Source organism: Diaphorina citri, unplaced genomic scaffold (assembly GCF_000475195.1).
Source record: "Diaphorina citri unplaced genomic scaffold, Diaci psyllid genome assembly version 1.1 scaffold842, whole genome shotgun sequence".
NCBI lineage: Eukaryota > Metazoa > Arthropoda > Insecta > Hemiptera > Psyllidae > Diaphorina > Diaphorina citri.
Window position 1 is genome coordinate 63,759 of NW_007378274.1, and position 22,038 is coordinate 85,796.

Genomic DNA, 22,038 nt, shown 5'->3' on the forward strand with positions numbered 1-22,038 from the left:
CCTACCTATTTCCAATCTCATTATTAGACATCTTTTTCTTTCCTTTTTCCATTTCTTCATTCTCATTCTGTAATTAGAGCGAAGTAAGGTTTCCATCTTTATACCTATTTCCATCTAGGTATTTAGCGTAGGCGGAAACAGATGGCTAAGGAGGGAATAAAGTGGTGATAAGGGACCATCTACATACTTGAATTTTAAAACGTCAGAAGGAAGCCATTCCAACAGCTCATGGGACATTGAAAACGCTGTGTATTTTATACTATTGAAGTATAGAAAATAGGAAAATGCTATATGTACCTACCTAACTAACTACCTACCTACCTACCTATTTCCAATCTCATTATTAGACATCTTTTTCTTTCCTTTTTCCATTTCTTCATTCTCATTCTGTAATTAGAGCGAAGTATGAACTTGTATAAGTTCATAGGTATCAGAAACTAGGTGGTGCGGCAGGTTGGTAGACGAGTAATTTACTTTGTCACGCATCGAATAGCCTTTGACATTCAGGCAGGTGAAAGAAAGAATAGATAATTATTTTTGAACCGGGCTGGGAATTAATCCCGAACCTCCTGGGGGTCTTTATACCATCAGGGTCACTTAAAGTGCAGTCTGTTATAAAAATACTCGTAGGTAGGTATGCATAACTTAACTGATGGTAAATAGATATTCTCTTCCAATATACTAAATAGTATTGGTAAAAATCATTTACTGATTTTACGACTACGCACCTTGTATTATCAATAAAACAAATAAGTACGCACCTACCTATCTGTATAACCATATTTAATTACGTAGGTAGGTAAATATAAATAATAAAAATTATATTCCAATTTGATATACGTATTAGTTAGTTAGGTAGTACGTATTTTGAGTAACTTATATTTCAATAACACCCAAGTATGAACATAATACGTACCTACAGTTTTTATACGACTTTTTAATGTATACCTATCCCTATCCCCATGGTAAAATTCTAAACTTTCATGATTTTTGAAGGACAGCTGGAACGTCCAACAATAATGTTTCGAATGTACCTAAGATATTTTATATGTTTGTAATATATTTATGTTATAAATTCAGATAAGTATATTTTATCTACAGTTGTAAGTATACTCGTAAATAATAAAAATTATATTCCAATTTGATATACGTATTAGTTAGTTAGGTAGTACATATTTTGAGTAACTTATATTTCAATAACACCCAAGTATGAACATAATACATACCTACAGTTTTTATACGACTTTTTAATGTATACCTATCCCCTGGTAAACTTCTAAACTTTCATAATTTTTGAAGGACAGCTGGAACGTCCAACAATAATGTTTCGAATGTACCTAAGATATTTTATATGTTTGTAATATATTTATGTTATAAATTCAGATAAGTATATTTTATCTACAGTCTACCTCGATGTATATCATTGGTAGGTATTGGTAGATATACGGTACCTACCTATAGGTTATACGTGTACACTGATGGGGACATTATGGCGTGTATTGGGACCTTTCAATATGGAAAGTCTTCCTCGATGTATATCATTGGTAGATATACGGTACCTACCTATAGGTTATACGTGTACACTGATGGGGACATTATGGCGTGTATTGGGACCTTTCAATATGGAACCATGCCAAAATTTAATATCTACGGGAAGATTATCAGTGACATGTTTCTCTCGTATTTTGTGACATGTTAAATGTTCCCTCTCTCCCTCTCCTGGCTCTCTCTTTCTCTCTCTCTCCAATATATCCCTTTTTCTCTATCTCACTTCCTTTTAGAATTACCTATCCACATATCTTTCTTTCCCATACTCACCTATTCTCCATATCTCTTTCCTCTATACATATTTTTTCAAATACTTAGTTACTTCTTTCGCTTTCTCCTCTCCTTCTATCCCATTCTCTCTCACTTCCTTGTTGAAATGGCTTTCTTTCCCATCTAAGTTATCTGTATACCTAGTAGAGATGTGTTAAATGTGAGTGACTCAAAAGAACTACTCTTTTTAGTAGACAAGTCAGTCAATGAGTCAGATCCTAACTCTCTATATTATCTTCACTGAGTAGTCCATTGAACAGATGAGTTCTTCTTTATAACTCGCTCACTCTTTACACAGCTGTATCACTGTAAACTTTAGTCATTACTTAATTAGGAACTCAGTATGAGTATTGAGTATATTAGTCACCAAAGTGTCGTAATGTTCAACGTACCCAGAATAAGCAGGTGGTACACACGTGGCCTTTGTTGAGTTTTTGTTTATACAATATGTAACATTATGTATTCTCATTAGGAACTCAGTATGAGTATTGAGTATATTAGAATATTAGTCACCAAAGTGTCGTAAAATGTTCAACGTACCCAGAATAAGCAGGTGGTACACACGTGGCCTTTGTTGAGTTTTTGTTTATACAATATGTAACATTATGTATTCTTTGTTTTGTACTTCTCAAGGTCAATGCCATATTATACATGGTGGCAAGAACCCCTTTTAGGCAGCAGTCACAGGCACATCCACTAAAAAAAAAACTTAAACAATTATGTACCTAGGTATGAGAATGTGTGTATGGGTTAACTTTTGATACACGAAAGCCCAATCTGAGGCTTAGGTTTAGGGGCAACAGGATGGGTTGCTACACCCATTTTTGAGCCTTTTACAGTGGTTCGATTCAGGTAAAACTTAGGATTACACACGTCACTGTTGGTTTGTCATTTTTCTTCTCCTCCACTGACTTCTAGAAACTGTCAGACGAACGAGTGGGTTGAAAATAGATAAATAGACATCGAAAAAGGAAAACATGGAAAGCCAACTCCTCCTCTCTGTTTCTCCCCCTTTCTCTCCAATTCCTTCTCTCTCGCACATCCACCAAAAAAAAAAAACTTAAACAATTATGTAGGTATGAGAATGTGTGTATGGGTTAACTTTTGATACACGAAAAAGCCCAATCTGAGGCTTAGGTTGAGGGGCAAACTGCCGTACAGGATGGGTTGCTACACCCATTTTTGAGCCTTTTACAGTGGTTCGATTCAGGTAAAACTTGGGATTACACACGCCACTGTTGTTTTGTCATTTTTCTTCTCCTCCACTGACTTCTAGAAACTGTCAGACGAACGAGTGGGTTGAAAATACTGTTTGCCCATACACTTAAGTCTCAGAGGGCCTTTGGTGTACGGTGTTAAGCTAAAATATAACCATACTAAAGGCCATTTTTCAAATCAACTTATTGTCCACTTGAAATATTCGTAGGAATTCACTTTAGTCACAGAGAGGGCCTTTTAGGGCTCATTGCCCACACACTAGTATAATATTATTCTATTTTCTGAAATGCTCCCCGAATATGTTTGCTCTGTTTTTGCTGCTCTGTCCGGTGGACTTCCTACAGTGAATACCTAACAGGTAGGTTTGTGAATAGATCTGGAACTTGATGGACCAAATCAAGTTGTTTTTGTTGTAGCGGCTTCGGCCGTAGCTGAATGGTGATGTCAGAATAAAGAAAGGATACCTTTTTTTCCCCCTGCCATACATCGACTTAAGTCTCAGAGGGCCTTTTGTGTACGGTGTTGAGCTGAAATATAACCATACTAAAGGCCATTTTTCAAATCAACTTATTTTCCACTTGAAATATTCGTAGGCATTCACTCAGATCACAGAGAGGGCCTTTTAGGGCTGTTTGCCTACACACTAGTATAATATTATTGTATTTTCTGAAATGCTCCCCGAATATGTTTGCTCTGTTTTTGCTGCTCTGTACAGTGGACTTCCTACAGTGAACACCTAACAGGTAGGTTTGTGAATAGATCTGGAACTTGGTGGTCCAAATCAATTTGTTTTTGTTGTAGCGGCTTCGGCCGTAGCTGAATGGTGATGTCAGAATAAAGAAAGGATACCTTTTTTTCCCCCTGCCATACATCGCACTGGGGTGATGCGTGGTATATTAAGATTATTAAGGAGAGTGAACAACACCTGTGACAAGCATTTGTGTTTAGTAAAATTAAAATTCCTTTACATGTAATCATTTGTACTGAATTTAATGATCACTTTTTTTCCCCCAGTTTTAATTTTTTCCCTTCTTCTTCCCCCCAGGATGAACAAACATCACGCACTCTCACTCTCATCTCGAAAGCAATCCAAAGTGTGTGCAATGTAGTGTCCTCCAGGACCGCCCCTCAGAAAGAAGAATACATGCACTGTGTATATGAGGTGCCTCATGTCATTAAACTTAAACAAGTAAGTTATACACATGATTCAAGTGTAATGTATATGCCTAAAATCTCTTAAAATATTTATAAATCCTTCAATTCCTTTTTATCATAGACAGACCCGAAAAATCTCTGAAAAGGGATAAAAATCCCTTAAGTGAGAACACTGCTCACGAGGGTCACTGCACCCCACCAAGCACACAGCCGAAAAACTTTCGACCCCGCCAGGAATCGAACTCGGGACCTTCTAACACCCAGAAATAATATCTGGGCTCCTTTCATGTCCTACTTAATTGATTTTGATTGTCCTAACTAGAATGTACCTATCCTTTTATTGCCAGCCTAGTTAGCTTGGTTGGTAGCGCGTCTGTCTTGTAAGCGCTAGGCCGCGTATTCGATTCCCGCTCGGGACGGATTTTATCCTGAACAAACGATGTTCGTTCTCGGAACGGCTGGCTTTCTTCTATCCTGTCTTTCTTCTCTCTTCGATTTCGGGACGATAAAACCTTAGCGGTTACAGTTCTTTCTATCAAACCTCTTTAAAAAAAAAAAATAATAATAAGATTAAGATTAGGATTAGGATTAAGATTAAGATTAAGAATAATAAATAAACGGCTTTACTAATCTTTTGCTCTCTTCTGGTTTCAGTTCCTAGAGATTATCTCAGCCAATCCGCATCCTCTCCAGAAAAGTCTGGACACTCCGGTCATTCTCAAGGAAAGCATCATGAAGAAGAGAGCTCAGGGTCGTAAGCCGTTCGGTAGACGGAACTTCAAGCGGCGATACTTTCGGCTTACGTCTTCCAGCTTGTCCTATGCCAAAGATAAAATATAATTCCATTCTATTCTATGTTACGCAGGTATTACCTTCAGCCTCGGAAACGCCTCACAGCCAACCAAATCATTCAGGACCTCGGCACTCTCAGGATACGCATCCAATATACGGCAGACCATATACTGCAACCCCATTACTATGAAGACCTGTGTACGCAGATACTCAATAGCCCCAGTGTTAATCCCGTTACCTCGTCAGTGGTAAGATCGATGACAAATTGTACATTAAAAGTGGTAGCAACCAGAAAACCTCCTTTTTGTGGAAAAATTTAATTTTATTTCCACAGCCCTAGCGTCTCCAAAGAGCATAACAAGATTGCAAAGGCGCCCACACACAGTCGATAATTAGACAGGATAGGAGAAAGCCAGCCGTTCAAACTGTTGTTCTTTTTTCGTAAGTTTTATGACGAATTTTCAACGAATGAAGTAAGGTTCATTTTTGGCGATTTTTACGCCAATACAGGGTTTGAAGAAAGCATGAAGAAGAGAGCTCAGGGTCGTAAGCCGTTCGGTAGACGGAACTTCAAGCGGCGATACTTTCGGCTTACCTCTTCCAGCTTGTCCTATGCCAAAGATAAAATTGAGTTTTTTTTTTAACTTTCTATTGTAAATGTAAATGCAGTTTCTTTGTGTTATTATGTCACAACTTTGGTGCTCACTGCAGCATTGTAGGATTTTCCCAATATCTAATAATCCTAAAATCACATGTTTACCTACCATGCTGGCACCGGTCGCTATGCGCATTTATTTCTATGTCATAGCTACTCATTTTCCTCACGAGGCTGAGTACCCACCATGCTGGCACCGGTCGCAATGCGCATTTATGTGTCATAGCTACTCATTTTCCTCACGAGGCTGAGCGGGCCCCGCAACAGCCAGTCACGGAATCAATTATTTGCATGATACAAATTTCTTGACCCCGCCGGGAATCGAACCCGGGTCTCCCGCGTGCAACGCGAGCACAGGTGACCCCTAACCAGGGAGCTGACCCATCGTCATAATCTGCAGAAGACTACTTAAGCTGGCATTGCTGCAAATGCCTTGATATCCTCTATTGTTTTACTTTCTATTACTAAAGTATAGCGAAGATATACTAGTCAACTAGTGTTTTAGTTACAGCACGACAGAGATCTTCAGAGCAGCAAAGAACAAGCACCATGTTGATTCCCAACTTCCGATAGGAGAGGAACATTAAGAAGAATACTAGTTTTTTTTTGAAGTGTGGCCAGTAAAATCTGTTTTAGACCAGCTTACCCTGGCTGGGGGACAGGAAGGATACCAGCCTGAAATTTCCCTTGCTAAAGAATTGACGAAAAATGCCGACCCCGTCTGAACACGGGAAAAAGCGAAGGAAAAGAAGAAGTTTAAACTGGGTTACCTAACTATGTTTCTCTTTTCTGTTTACAGGTAAAGACCCCCTGTGTGTAATCCCCATCACAGACATTCTATCAGTACAAAGAGTTAGTTACGAGTCTTTCTATAGATCCAACATGTTTCAAGTCATACAACCTCATCGAATACTATATGTACAGGTAGGTTAAGCTACGTTCAGCTTGGTTGGTATCCGGTTAATCCCCATCACAGACATTCTATCAGTTACGAGTCTTTCTATAGATCCAACAGTCCCTTTACACCAGCAGTCTAAACAAGGTCTTATATTTATGCTGTTCAATGCAATTCTATTCTATTCCATTCTGTTGTTCAATTCTATTCTATTCAATTCAATTCTATTTTATTCTATTTTGCAGGCCAATAATTGTGTAGAGGAGAATGAATGGATTCACATATTAACTCGAATGTGTATGAATCAAGTAGACAAGTATCATCCGTGTGCCTACATTGACGGAGTGTGGTTATGGTAAGTTCAAGCCACCTGTATGTTGTTTTTGGTTGTACGGGCATCCATTTTATGCCACCAAAGGTACAAACACACTATTATCACTTCACGTGAGCTCATGGTTGGTCAGAAAGATGTAGTTTCAAGTTTTCCCATAATATTGTAGGTAATTTCTTTCATGATAGCCACACTGCCCTCACGTCACTTGAGCTCACGTCACGTGATGTTAGTTTAGCTGTCCTGAACGATATTACCTAGGTACATTATTATGGGAAAACTTCTGACTCTCATGACTTCACGTGACGTAATTCGATTCCTACCCGGTGCGAACTTTTTTTATATATATACCTATATAAAAAGGCATCGGAATTCGCTTTTAAAAAAGAAGGGGTTCAAGCCATTATGTCTTGGAAGCATAGATTAAGCCTAGAGAAAGATTTCAATATTGTAAAAAAAAAGGAAAATAAATCATTGTTCTTTTTGGCTGCACGGACACCTACTTTATAGTAATAATAGTGCTTATTCATACTGCTCGTATAGGACTGAAAAGTCCCTTTACTCCAGTATTAGGCTACTACTATTGTTGTGGTCAAATTCTTAAATATTATTGAGGATAAAATTCCATACCTCGGCTGGGTTTGAACCCACGCCCTCCTGTTTAACAGGCGAGCGTCTTGACCAAGATTCGGATCTGGAGGTTGGTGGTTATACCTAACCACTTATGGTACCTAGTAATAGCTATGTTTGATATGTTTTCAGTTGTAATTCGACGGATAAGCATCTACAGGGTTGTACTCAAGTCGGGGGCACCCGGGATGATATTGATCCTACGCGGGAACTGGCCAGGATTCAGGCCCTGGCTTACACCTATATGGATCGACTGGATAATGTTATGCGTGAGTATTTCAGTATTTTACTTGGGAAAATCTTAATGGAATAACATATAAACTCACAGATTTTCTCTAGAATAAACCTGAGTGTGCGGACTCTTTAGAGGTGCTGCGGGTGAATTTTGGAGAAACTGAGGAGATAATATACCTATGAGGGTACTTCTAGGTTCCATCAAGGCCTACCCCCAGGCAGCTTACTACTTCGCCTTTCCTGTGTTCAAACTAGGTTCACTAGGTCGACGTTTTTCGCCAGCCTATCAATCAGCCCTAGGGTGACTGCTTATGGGCTGACATTTGGTTTTGGCTACAAAAATTTTACGAGCGGATGCCCTTCGCACTCAATCTAAGCAAGGGTCAGTGTGAATGGCATTTCTTCAACAAGGAAAATTTCAGACATTTCTTTAACCAGGGAAATTTCAGACATTTCTTTAACCAGGGAAATTTCAGACTGCTTTTTTTCCCTGTTTAAGATCCCCCAGCCAGACCTGACTTATTTATTGAGTAAAATTAATTAACTGGTATTGATTTATCTCCTTGTCCCACAGAGGCGTGTGCCATTCAACTTGTTGGGATTGGGTTAACTTGAACCAAGTTTAAACTCAGCTTGTGGTCCCGGACACAGAGAGAGACACTTATGGCCTATCTTACCACGGAGAATTAACAGTTAACACAGTGTCGAAGAGTTTTCTTAACACATTGTCGAAGAGTTTTCTTAACACATTGTCGAAGAGTTTTCTTTGACACTCCTCCCGGCGAACGTCAAGAGTTTGAAGCGCCGCCCGGCCTATATTAACACGAATTTGATTTACACAGACCAGTATTTCTTAAACTCTGGGTGAACTGAAAACTCTGTGGTAAAGGTGTGTCCACACAAGACGACGGTCGTTTATTGATGTGAATTTATTATGAATCAATCGATGTCGATCGATGACCCCTCGACTAAGTGTGGACACACCTTAAGATCGGACATTAAAAAACTCAACATCTTGGTTTTTATGTACAAGAATCTAGTATCACTTTATTGAAATTTTACTTACAAATAAGAATAGATTTCGTGTGCCTCCGCGGTCACACTAGACTCACAGCGCGGAGAGCCGAGTTCGAATCCCTGGTTGGGGGAGAAAAATTTCTACATTAGGCCAAGTATACGCGTATCTAAAACGATACATCAACTCGATGCCTTTACTCTTCGATATCTCTGAATATAGGCACATACAACATTTCTCTCAAGCTCTTTCCAACTCTCTTGAAACTTTGGTACTCATGCAAAAAATTTCAAGGAAAAGGAATTATATGACCAGCGAATGGTGATGGTAAAATCCAGGTTTGGCCGTCAAAAGAATTTTCACGAGGAAAAAGTCGATAAAAAAAAAAAAAAAAAAAAAATAAAAAAAAAAAACCCTATGGGATTTCAAGGAAAAGGAATTATATGACCAGCGAATGGTGATGGTAAAATCCAGGTTTGGCCGTCAAAAGAATTTTCACGAGGAAAAAGTCGATAAAAAAAAAAAAATAAAATAAAAAAAAAAATCCTATGGTGAAATAGTAAATTTCAAAAATATGGGGGAAAAACTTCAAGATCTCATAAAATAAAATTAAGTGGTAGTAAGTAGGTACCTAGAAAGAAATTAAAAATAAATAAATTGCAAAGAAAAAAATTCAATAATAAATTCAGAAAAGAATTTGCGAGAGGTTTTTCCAAGACACCCAGACTGTCGAGAAGCAAGGTCCCCACCCGAATGCCCTCCCAAAGTCGATGACTTTGTCAGCACAGTGAAAAGTTCAGAGAGGGGAGAAGTCAAGTCAGGGGAAACTCTCCCCTATACTAGCAGTAAAGGGGAAACTTTCTCCTATACTGTTTTTCCTAGCTGAAAGTTCTGACACATGCGCAGAAGTTCCCCCCACTCTTGATTTTGACTTAGGCTCCTCCTCTTTCAGAACTTCGAAGTTGTGCTACCAAAGTTAGGTGCCGAGGGTGGGATTCGGGTGGGAACCTTCATGCTAGACAGGTCTGGGAAGCTTGAAAAAACCTCTCGCAAATTTTTTCTTGAATTTTTTTTTTCGAAATTTCATTTTCTTTCTTTATTTTTCTACTTTTTAAAATCTTATTTTCTTTATCCGTTTTCTGAATTTTATTTTATTTTTTCTAAAATTAATTTTCGTGAGGTACACCTTTTTTTTACAAACTTTTCCTTCGGGAAAATTACATTTCCGGGTCGAACCTGGATTTTGACACTACTAATCATATGATTGACTATAGTTTCTTCTTGGCTTAGGATCTGACCCTCTGAGTAGTTCGCTGTCCAAAAAAGTAGTCGGGATAGCAAGGGAAGATCTCGGATTGAGGTGTCAATTCCCTCCCTTTCTTCTTTTATCAGAGTTCTTATCCTCTCTTTTCTCTCTCTCTCTCTTTTCCACACACCATTTTCTATTTTCTACTTCAACACTTCGAGTGCCACGTCAGTCATATTTGACTCACGCAACACGTTGAGTGCCACGTCAATCATAGATGACCAACACAACACCAATATTTGTGAACAAAAAAGTCTCACTCTCAAGTCAGACTGAAATCAATTTTTGCCAATCAGATGTTTGGAACTGATGCTTCAGTGCTACTTTAGAGCCATTTTATTCACAAATATGAGTGTCTGAAACTACACGCTTGGGGACTCAAAGTGTTAACTCTAAGTTAAGGCTGCTAAGTATGCTCTACTTTTTAACCCGTTATGGCACAAATTGGCACACTGGTAAAACATTTAAAATAAACATATTACATCAACAAAAACAAACAAAAATAAACATCTCTCTCGTCAGGAACGATAAAAACAAATCAACATTTAAGGGTAAAATTATTCAGTATCTAAAAAAAAAAAAAAAAAAAAAAAAAAAAAAAAAGACAGAAAGTTGATATTAAGGCGCAATTACACTGAGGGCATCACAAGGCAATATGCAGCAGGCTATAAGGCCATATGCCATATCGATCCAATGCAAAATCTTTGAAGCATGTTGCCTCTTGTTGTCCATCGATTGAGCTAGTTTGAAGCATGTTTCACTACAGCAGGCTGCATATTACCGGAATGAAATTGAGCGTTAAGACGGTTGTCCATGGTCCCTGATTTTTTTTTCTTTTTTTTTTTTTCGTCTTTCCCTGAACAAGAATTACGTAAAACACTGTCCCTAATAATAGGTAAGTACATGATTATGTTGGTAAGTACATAGGTAATTACAATTAAATATTATGGTGTCAGAACCTCAAATCGGATTTTTCATTCTTTAGGATGTCACCATTGGATATTCCGTTATACAATCGGATATGTCACCATTGGATATTTCGTTATACAATCGGATATGTCACCATTGGATATTTCGTTATACAATCGGATATTTCGGTTTCTCTACATAAACAATCAGCAATTTCGTTTTATATGACAATTACAAGAACCTACTGAAAATAGGACTAATCGTATACATGACTATACCAAGTTATTACATCACCTGAAGCCTCACAGACTATGCAAGTATTTAAATGACTTGCATGCAAGTTACTCGAACGCCAGTTGGATCCACTTTACCACTTGCATGCAAGAGGTGTATTTTCCTTCCGGGGGACAGACCGTTGTATTGACCACTGCTCCATTGGAAAGTGGAAACTGATTGGTGCAGTGGTCAGATTTCCAGTGGTCAGATTCCCGAAAGAAAAACACACCTAGGCTTATTATTATTAATTAGATTCATATTAGACACCCAAATTAGATAATGGCTTACCTTATTTTATAATTGACTAGGGTTCTTTGTGGGGGATCATTATTTACTCTGTGCTGTTCCTTGTGCTGTGATTTACAGCTGATCCAAGATCACAATGCACGCCCAACACCTACGCAAACAACAACAAACCAACCTCAGTCATCTTGAAAAAGCCTACGAGTGAGGCGAAACTCGAGTCGGTGTCAAGTAAATAATAATTAATAATCCCTCACAAAGAACCCTAGTCAATTATAAAATAAGGTAAGCCAACACCTAGGCTTAACATCGGGACCTACAATCTCATGCTACAGTGTTTGTTAACCTCCGAGAATGCTAGGAGTCTGTTCCGAGACGGGTCTAGTCTCCGCGCATGACTGTCTGACAGACCCAGGTTTAACAGAGGTCTGTCGGACAGTCTGACCGTGAGTGGCCGACTTGAGAATCGTGAACTGAAATTAGATAAAAATACACCGCAACGCGCATTCTGGACTGAATGGGCGTTAGGCATTTATCTTTTATTTCAAACGAGGTCATCTAATAGGTACCTTACATGATCATTAGTAATGTCATTACTAATGATGGAATTCCGGATTTTCTGATTTTTCATCATCATTACTTGGAAATAATGACATTACTAATGATTGTGTAAGGTACCTATAATATGAGTTTAAGATCCTTGATTCCTAATTTCAGTTCAAGATTCTTGATTTTGAGTTCAAGATTTTTCAACAAGATTTTTCAAATTTAATTGATCGCAAGGCAAGGAAAACGTGGCCTTGACGAGTGGAGCGTGTCTGAAGGCATGTGATGTGTTCCGATCCACACGACCCTTGCTAACAAACTACAAACACTTTACCATGAGATTGTAGACCACGCTCCTACCGTGCTCAGGACGTTCTTATACCCCGCTCCGAACCTGTGAGTTTAAGATCCTTGATTCCTAATTTCAGTTCAAGATTCTTAATTTTGTGTTCAAGATTTTTCAAATTAAATTGATTGCAAGGCAAGGAAAACCTAGACCCTACACCCGAATGGAGTGTGTCTGAAGGCATGTGATATGTTCCGATCCACTCGACCCCTGCTAACAAACTACAAACACTTTACCATGAGATTGTAGACCACGCTCCTACCGTGCTCAGGACGTTCTTATACCCCGCTCCGAACCTGCTGGGGACGTTCTCGGAACGTTCTCACACGGGCGCCTTCTCCTTGTATCGCGCGTTCACAGATTCGCTTATAGTGCTGATCGTGTTCAGCATATGGGGGGTGCCATCGTCAGTGGCGTAGCATTGCTTGTTGCCCCCCGACCAGAGGAGGCAAGTACCTACTCAGAGATCAAAATAAATTCAATTTGTGGTTTTGTACTTAATTTGTATAGCACATACATAATAATATGGGATGGTTTGCAGACTTTACCTGATGTAGTGGTCTAGGCGCTCGACTGGTAAACAGGAGGGCGTGGGTTCAATCCCAGCCGAGGTATGGACTTTTATCCTCAATATAATTTGAGAATTTGACCACAATAATAGTAGTAGCCTACTGCTGGAGTAAAGGGACTTTTCAGTCCTATGCGAGCAGTATAAATAAGCACTATTATTATTACTACTACTACCTAACCTCTTCTGGACTTTCAACTTAAAGCAACGAGTGTCCATGATAAAGTAAGTCTAATTAATGTAACGACCGTTGCAATGAACTCTCAAGAATACGTAAGGGTTAGTATAACTTGAACACCCAGAAGACAAGAGCGTGGCCATTATTTTACCTGGACTTGAGCTGGGATCTTCAGCTTTTTTCACCCCGTTTTCCTCGCCTGGCGTAGCACTTGGTGAGTCGGGGTCTACAACGGTACAATGTTATGTTGGCGAAACTATCATCTAAAATTCTGAACTCTAAATTCTTAGGCCCGTTGCACACACACCGGTTTTGGACGACCGATTTTTTACCGGTCGTCCAAAGAATTCTGTGCGGTGAATTTCCATTCTGCTCTAAAATGCCCGCTAATCAGGCTTCATCCTTTTCAGTATTTCAATGTTTAAATTTAATGTAAAATTTAAGCAATAATGGATCTATTTAGAGTGCTCCCTCAAGAATTAATTATATCTACCTCTGTAGTCTGTACCTATACATTTCAGTGATAGTTTTTCCTCTTTTGTTTCATTTATAGGAGCGTAATAGGTACTTGAAGATTCTTTTTTGTTAATGCTTGGTTAAACTTAACCACCTGTTAAAATCTCCCTACGGAGGTATGGCTAAGCTGATGAGCTGCTGATTGATTTCAGCAAATTCAACACCAATGCACGGTATAATATTTGGGCATCTTCATTCTTTGCTTTACAGCAGATGTTTGGTACCGAAACATTGAACTATTGATCCAACTTCCACGTTTCATTCAAAACCAAAAATCCAGACAAGTCCGGTACGGAAATGAATCCTACCCAGTCTGTTATTAAAGCGGCTTCAATTGTTTCCAAGAATACCTGGGGCGAAATCTCTTGGGTTGCTACCCAGTGTGTCATCACAATATTTACAACCCAATTATCGGATTGATTTCTCTCTTGTTTGTATCTATTATGGTTATTTCGTTTGATCCTTTTGGAACCGTTTTGCGGGTTTCCCTGAACGTGTGTTATGTATTAAAATGTTTGTGGGTGGGTACACGATAAAGTATAGTATGTAATAAAATTCCACTAACTTATGAGTACAAAGGTATCTCATATTCCTTTCTTGTTGACATAAGGCCAGCCATTCACGATCAGTTTTAACTGTCAGTTCAAGTATCTTCAGTTAAAAATATAAAATTTTTATAATCCTCAGTTTAGACCATCAGTTCAATCGAACTGTCAGTTCACCGCCATTCACGATCAGTTTTAACTGACAGTTCAAACTGTCAGTTAAAACTGATCGTGAATGGCTGGCCTAATATTTATTTACTCACTCATTTTCAAAGTTAGCCAGCCGCACATCGGGAACGCTCGACGCTTCCTCGAAATCATCAATCAGTGTTTCCGAATCATTAAACAGTGCCAGCAGTGCACTCTGGTGAAAGGGAGAAATATGAGGCCCGAACGTAGTATTGGTGCAGGCGTCAGTGGAGGTGGGTAAGTAGTCAATCGGGGGCTTGTCCACCAGGAGACCCCCTATCGTGATCCAAATGATGACCACGTGAGACACGATCATACCTGCCACTGCACCCTGGGGAGAGAGAAATAATAATAGTACTTATTTGGGAAAAATTTAGTATTAAGACCATTGGAAAACTAATATCAAAAATAAAATCGAAAATTACAATTACAATTTGGGGTAGTCTGGTGGGGGGACTTTAAACAGGGAGTATAACAGCCCGTAACTTCCCTTGCTAAAAAAAAAAAGGCAAGGGTTCAGTGCGAAGCGCATCCACTCGATTTTTTGTTGCCAAAACCAATCTATGTTGTCGAGGCAGTGTACGGTTTCAGTCGACATCGACCGACTGTTTATTTTATTTTATTTTTTATTTTTTTCTGTGTATGGACACAGCTTTAAGTACATTCAAATTTGAATAACAGAGTATCAAGGAACAACATGTTTTGTTATTTTCCTCCAATAACATCTACTAGTAACCAGCAAATTACCTTCCAGTTGGCTGAAGGAAAGAACATGGCCAATATAAACACCCCCAGTAGAGGTCCTGTGGTGGCTGAAGTCATGAGTTGAGAAGCTTCTATGACACCGGACAAGTGAGCTACGACAAATGCTATACCCATGATGATAACTCCACATATCACACCTGAAGAAAAAAGCAAAGCAGCGTTATAAGCAAAGCAAAGCAGTATAAGCAAAGCAGAAAAAAGCAAAGCAATTTTTTTCTAGCTAAGCAAGGTCTTTTTACTGAATTGTTAGTTGTATGTATTATTCTTTAACCCATCAAATACACGAGACCTTGTTTAGACTGCCAGGGTAATGATAACTCCACATATCACACCTGAAGAAAAAAGCAAAGCAGCGTTATAACTATGTAAACGTGAATTGAGTACTCTTGCGAAAAAGATTACTTATGTACAAAGCTAAAAACACTGTGGTACCAGCTTCGTTCGCTTGGAAGGTAGCGCGTCTGCTTTGTAAGCGCTAGGCCGCGGGTTCGATTACCGCCCGGGGCGGATTTTATCCTGAACGGATAATGTTCGTTCTCGGAATGGTTGGCTTTCTCCTATTCTGTCTTCCTTCTCTCTTTGATTTCGGGACGATAAGACCTTAGCAGTTACAGTTCCTTCTGTTAAACCTTTCTTTAAAAAAAAGATAAAACATCGAACTCACGCCCTCCTGTTTATCAGGTAAGAGTTTTGACCTCTACACCACCAAACGTGTTTAAACTCCGTTTAAGTTTTAATCTCGGTATCAGCAATCAGTTAAATATTTTGATTGCTGATTCTTAATCCGAGATTGCTTAATCCGAGAGTTAAACCTAAACCGAGTTTAAACTCACTTTGTGTATCCGGCCATTAATATTAAGGATCGTCCAGCTATCTATTACTCACCACAAAGTTTAATGACCATGAGTTGAGAACTGTCCGGCAATGATTTCATAGCAGGGATTTGAGATATGAAATCCTCCCACAGTACAGAAAGGGAACCCGATGACTGTCTTGAGAGCCACACAGGGCGTAAATACCGTGACACCCAGGTTGAGTAAACTGCGGAACAAATAGGTGCCGGACGCTAGCCGACGCACGAGCCGCGATTTGAACCGCATGTCCAGGTACTGCGGAAAATAGAGAGGGATTTGTGAGAACTGCGGCTATTTGTAAAATTAAATGTAGGTATTGGGTAAAAAAATATATATATATATAAAAAAACTAAATAAATACCTACATAACTGAGGAAAGGTTGAGTAAAACTTGTTTAGACTGCGGGATTAAAGGGACATTTCAGTCTCATTCTGGCAGAATAACCAGGGTATATTCTATTCTAAACTGCGGAAAAGGGATTAAAGGGACATTTCAGTCTCATTCTGACAGTATAAGCAGGGTGTATTCTATTCTAAACTGCGGAAAAGTTGAGTAAATTGCGGAACAAATATATGCAAGATGTTAGGCACGAGCCAACCGCATGTCCAGATACTGCGGTTATTACTATTTAATTTTACTACCTAATTAGTTACTAATTAGTAAAATTAAATGCGGTTATTAGTAAGAGGTACATATGTGGGTAAACTGGGAATAATTGCTGACAATCTACGTAACCTTAAGTTTACTATGGGCTTTGCCTAAATAATTCAGCAACTTTGGTTTGAACAGAAATAAAACATGTTACATGTTTCAAAAAATGCCGCTAGTATCACCAGTTTCTCTTGAACAAGCTCTTCACCGAAGAAAACACTCGGTCAGCTTAGGTCCTGAATTGAAAAAATGTTCAAAACAAAACACAACTTGCGGCTGTTCAATTTGGGTCACGATAATTCAGATTATAAAAAAAAGCCTTATGTACCTAAATCAGGGATTTTTTCAATTTTTTAATAGTAGTGTCGAGAAATCAAGTCAAAAAATTCAATTAAAGTTATTAAGAAATAAAGATTAAGTGATATTTACCTGATATACAGATTGTATTTTGACTTTTTTGTCCGTTTATTGGATACCTACCTACTAACCAAATAGGTAACTACGTAGGTAGGTACCTACATATTTGGATATTCGATATCAATATTTAACATGTTGATCTACAGTCAAACAGTAGAGTTGGCAGACAACAAAAACTGATCGAATAAATTAAGCATGCAAATATGTACCTACCTATACGTAATACCCGCCATTCACACTCAGACTGTCACGCCGGAACGTGCCAGAGTTTGGACAGCTTGAGGGCGAGCGGGTGAATCAGCTTCTCGTTATACTCGTGCTCTTCGTCACTCAAATAGGCTGTGGATGAGAGAGAAAAGGACCTAAGATGTTAGTACCCTTTCAAAAGCAGAGTTTGGACAGCTTGAGGGCGAGCGGGTGAATAAGCTTCTCGTTATACTCGTGCTCTTCGTCACTCAAATAGGCTGTGGATGAGAGAGAAAAGGACCTAAGATGTTAGTACCCTTTCAAAAAAAGCAAGCAATTAGCTATTTTGGGTGTCTAATATGTATTTTTATGATTCCCCTTCGTTCGAGAATAGAAGTCTCATTGTCCCGAAAGCGAAGAGAGAAGGAAGACAGGACAGGAGAAAGCCAGCCGTTCCGAGAACGAACCTTATCTGTTTAGGATAAAATACGCCGCGGGCGGAAATCGAACCCGCGACCTAGCGCGCTTAAGATTTATTTCTTACTTGAAAAAGTCCAGTCGGCCTCGTCTGCGGTTGATTTTGAAAATCTTGAGAGGTCCCTCAGCCTCGTACATGCCTTGTAGAATCATAATACAACTACATCCCAGCATGACAATACACTGCACCACATCCGCAGTGATCGCAGATCTCAGACCACCCTGAAATAATCAAGAGAGAAATTAGCATTAATATTATTCCTTGTAGAAGAAAAGAAAAAGCGAAAAATAGAAGAATCATGGCAAGGAAGGAGAAGAAGAAAAAGCACATGACAAATGGGTAGGTAAGAAACTAATCAGCCAGTGAGTCAAATTATAGTGAACTACATACGTACATAGTGAGTTGTAAAAAAAGAACCAGTCAGTGAATTTTATCCGTTCAGCATAAAAACCGTCGGGGCGGGAAACTAATCAGTCAGTGAGTCAAATTATAGTGAACTACGTACATAGTGAGTTGTAAAAAAAGAACCAGTCAGTTAGTGAATTTTATCCGTTCAGGATAAAATCCGTCGGGGCGGGAATCGAACCCGCGACCAGCACTTTAAAAGCAGATGCGCTAGCCTCCAAGCTAACTAGACTGACAGTATTTATGAACCTGGATAAGATGTTTGGTACTGACGGATAATATTTGAAATTGTGAAGAGTATACCTAGTTAACCATTATTATCTATAATTGAAAACACTTTGGGATCAACTAATGGAACAGTTGCACATGGGTAAAAATTATAAATAAATGGTCGATTCCTATGTAAAAAGTTACTTGTAGAAGAAAAGAAAAAGTGAAAAATAGAGGAAGAATCATGGCAAGGAAGGAGAAGAAGAAAAAGCACAAGACAAAGGGGTAGGTAAGGAACTTATCCGTCAGTGAGTCAAATTATAGTGAACTACATACGTACATAGTGAGTTGTAAAAAAGAACCAGTCAGTGAATTTTATCCGTTCAGGATAAAATCCGTCGGGGCGGGAAACTAATCAGTCAGTGAGTCAAATTATAGTGAACTACGTACATAGTGAGTTGTAAAAAAAGAACCAGTCAGTTACAGGGTAAGGGATTTTTCAGTCCTATTCGGGCAGGATAAACAAGGTATTTTCTATTCTATAACTATGTAAACTTGAATTGAGTACTCTTGCGAAAAAGATTACTTATGTACAAAGCTAAAAACACTGTGGTACCAGCTTCGTTGGAAGGTAGCGCGTCTGCCTTGTAAGCGCTAGGCCGCGGGTTCGATTCCCGCCCGGGGGGGATTTTATCCTGAACGGATAATGGTCGTTCTCGGAATGGTTGGCTTTCTCCTATTCTGTCTTCCTTCTCTCTTTGATTTCGGGACGATAAGACCTTAGCAGTTACAGTTCCCTCTGTTAAACCTTTCTTAAAAAAAAAGTTAAAACATCGAGCTCACGCCCTCCTGTTTATCAGGTAAGAGTTTTGACCCCTACACCACCAAAGGTCTTTAAACTCCGTTTAAGTTTTAATCTCGGTATCAGCAATCAGTTGAAAATTTTAAAAATCAACCAATCAGAATATCAGATTGCTTAATCCGAGAGTTAAACCTAAACCGAGTTTAAACTCACTTTGTGTATCCGGCCATTAATGTTAAGAATCGTCCAGCTATCTATTACTCACCACAGAGTTTAATGACCATGAGTTGAGAACTGTCCGGCAATGATTTCATAGCAGGGATTTGAGATATGAAATCCTCCCACAGTACAGAACCCATGGAATTCAAGTTAGATACTAGGAGACTGAAATCAAACAAACAGAATTGGCTCTTTAAATGAATGTTCTATAAATCTATACGTGGTAAAGGGACTTTTCAGTCCTATCCCAGTAAAATAAACAAGGTACTTTCTAAAAAATTAATGAAAAAGCTGTAATGTGATCTACGAGTGAGCTGTAATGTGATCTCATATTATACAAAGCTGTGTTGTGAGGGACCCATCTATTGTCTTTTGTTTGATACTAAAGAAAGTTTCCCCGTCCAGATAGCAAGCAAACACAACGTTGATTAACTTCAGTGATTCGTCAAGAACTGACACTTACAAAAGTTTAGAAAAAGTTCTGTTTTACCACAAATAATTTGAGATTTCATTGATCATTTTAAAAACTTACCTCAATGCGCCGTTGAACAGGGAGGCCATAACAAGTCCCAGGAATCCGGGTAGAAAATAGAACTTGTCTTCAACGTAGAACGGTAGAATTTCATCGTTATCGGATATGTAGCCGATTCTTTTCGGATCACAATCGGCGTACAGAGCGAATATCACCATCCCGAGAAATAAAACTTGTCCTCAACATAGAACGGTAGAATTTCATCGTTATCGGATATGTAGCCGATTCTTTTCGGATCACAATCGGCGTACAGAGCGAATATCACCATCCCGACCACCCAGTTGAGAGAGAATAGGATTGTCATTACGGGAACGTTGCCCCATAGGGTTCTGTGGAAATAAAATGGGGGTGTTAAAAATAAGTCGTTTAAAAAAAAAAGTTTGACAGAGAACTGCTAAGGTCTTATCGTTCCGAAATCGAACAGAGAAGGAAGACAGGATAGGAAAAAGCCAGCCGTTCCAAGAACGAACACTATCCCATAAGGATAAAATCCGAAACGGGCGGGAATCGAAACCGCGGCCTAGCGCTTACAAGGCAGACGCGCTACCAACCAAGCTAACTAGACTGGCTCGGTCGTATTTTATTATGCCTCTCTGTGCGCGAAGAAGCAAAACAGGGGTGATTTTTTACTTTTTGGATGTAATGGCGCCACCACACTTGCTGCCACTGGCCACTTATGCATTTCCGATGGTCATTTTCGATGGTTATCGATGGTTATCTGAGTGAAATTTTGCCATTTTTTGATGAAAAAAATCCAATAATTAAAGAGTCTGCCTCTCGTTAAGAGAGATGTTTTAATACATGGGTTTCTGTGGGTAAACACCATGGAATATGCTTTGGCAGTCAGTGTGTTCAAGTTGAAAATTCGTATCTCCTTGGTTGACAAAAAAAAAAAAAAAAAAAAAAAAAAAAAAAAAAAAAAAAACTCTCCTTTTTTTCTTTGCCAATGGTCCTAGGGGATCGCTCTAGACTACTCTAGAGCTAGACTGACATTTGGTTTTGACCACAAAATGTTTACGAGTGGATGCCCTTTGCACTCAACCTTTGCTATTTCCTCAGCAAAGGGAAATTTCAGGCTGGTATTCTCCCTGTTCAAAGTCCCCCAGCCAGACTAAGCTGGTCTACTCCCTATTTAACGTCCCCCAGCCAGACTAAGCTGGTCTACTCCTTGTTAAACGTCCCCCAGCCAGACGACACAAAATGTCCTAGTAGGCAATGTAATTTAAATGAGAGTGTTCCCACTTACGCACGACACGATTTTTTTCCGAACAAGTGGGAACGGACCTTTTCCTTTTCAACTCTGATGCAAGTAATCTGGAGTTTTCTAGAGGGTAATAGAAAGTAAAACAACTCACCCAGAAACACGCGGACTCCGAGGAAGCCGCGTGCTATCGACAATATCATCGCTCCCATGGACACGTTGTTTTGAGCAAACACATAGTCGTTTTTGGTCTTCTCCTTGGGACCCGAAAGTTTGGACCAGATGGACACCCCGATAGACGACACCAGAAGCAGGACAAACACGGCATAATCTATGAGGAGACTACCCATACCCTGCAACGCAACAAACGAAAACATATATAATTATTAAGATGTGTCCAGTGTCCACACATGAGTTTTTGGTCTTCTCCTTGGGCCCCGAAAGTTTGGACCAGATGGACACCCCGATAGACGACACCAGAAGCAGGACAAACACGGCATAATCTATGAGGAGACTACCCATACCCTGCAACACAACAAAGAAACAACAAAAACAATAAACAGAAAATTATTAGAATATAATTAAAATCCCTTTTTTTAGAGGTTTGTCAGTAAAAATACTAATAGCCCCATTTGTCCTATCTAGCTACTTGGTAAGTTACAGATACCTACGTACTTCACATGTGTACGTAGTACGTACATCGCATTTAAGTATGTTTTTTAGAGGTTTGAAACGGCATTTAAGTAAGTTTTTTTAGAGGTTTGATTTTTTCCCTTCTTTCGGAGACAAGCTACCCACCTACCCTACTCACATTAACCTCACCCAGCATGAGCGAGGCCGGAAAAAAAACCAGCGACACGCGATCGCCCTGACACGGTACCACAGTAATGTATAGTATTGTAATATGTCCTATCTAAGTATAAATACTAATAGCCCCATTTGTCCTATCTAG

At 39.2% G+C, this 22,038-nt stretch overlaps 1 protein-coding gene across 1 annotated transcript in view; it reads left to right on the plus strand.

The window, feature by feature from the left end:
- The window catches only part of LOC103512474 (GTPase-activating protein-like), a 31,420-nt gene extending 23,077 nt beyond the window's left edge, over window positions 1-8,343 (plus strand). The window contains exons 10-16 of the mRNA XM_026825929.1: window positions 4,082-4,225; window positions 4,846-4,942; window positions 5,503-5,610; window positions 6,438-6,562; window positions 6,779-6,888; window positions 7,627-7,763; window positions 8,303-8,343. Coding sequence (XP_026681730.1) covers window positions 4,082-4,225; window positions 4,846-4,942; window positions 5,503-5,610; window positions 6,438-6,562; window positions 6,779-6,888; window positions 7,627-7,763; window positions 8,303-8,343 — 762 coding nt within the window. The remainder of the gene's footprint in view (window positions 1-4,081; window positions 4,226-4,845; window positions 4,943-5,502; window positions 5,611-6,437; window positions 6,563-6,778; window positions 6,889-7,626; window positions 7,764-8,302) is intronic.
- The last annotated feature ends 13,695 nt before the right edge of the window (window positions 8,344-22,038 follow it).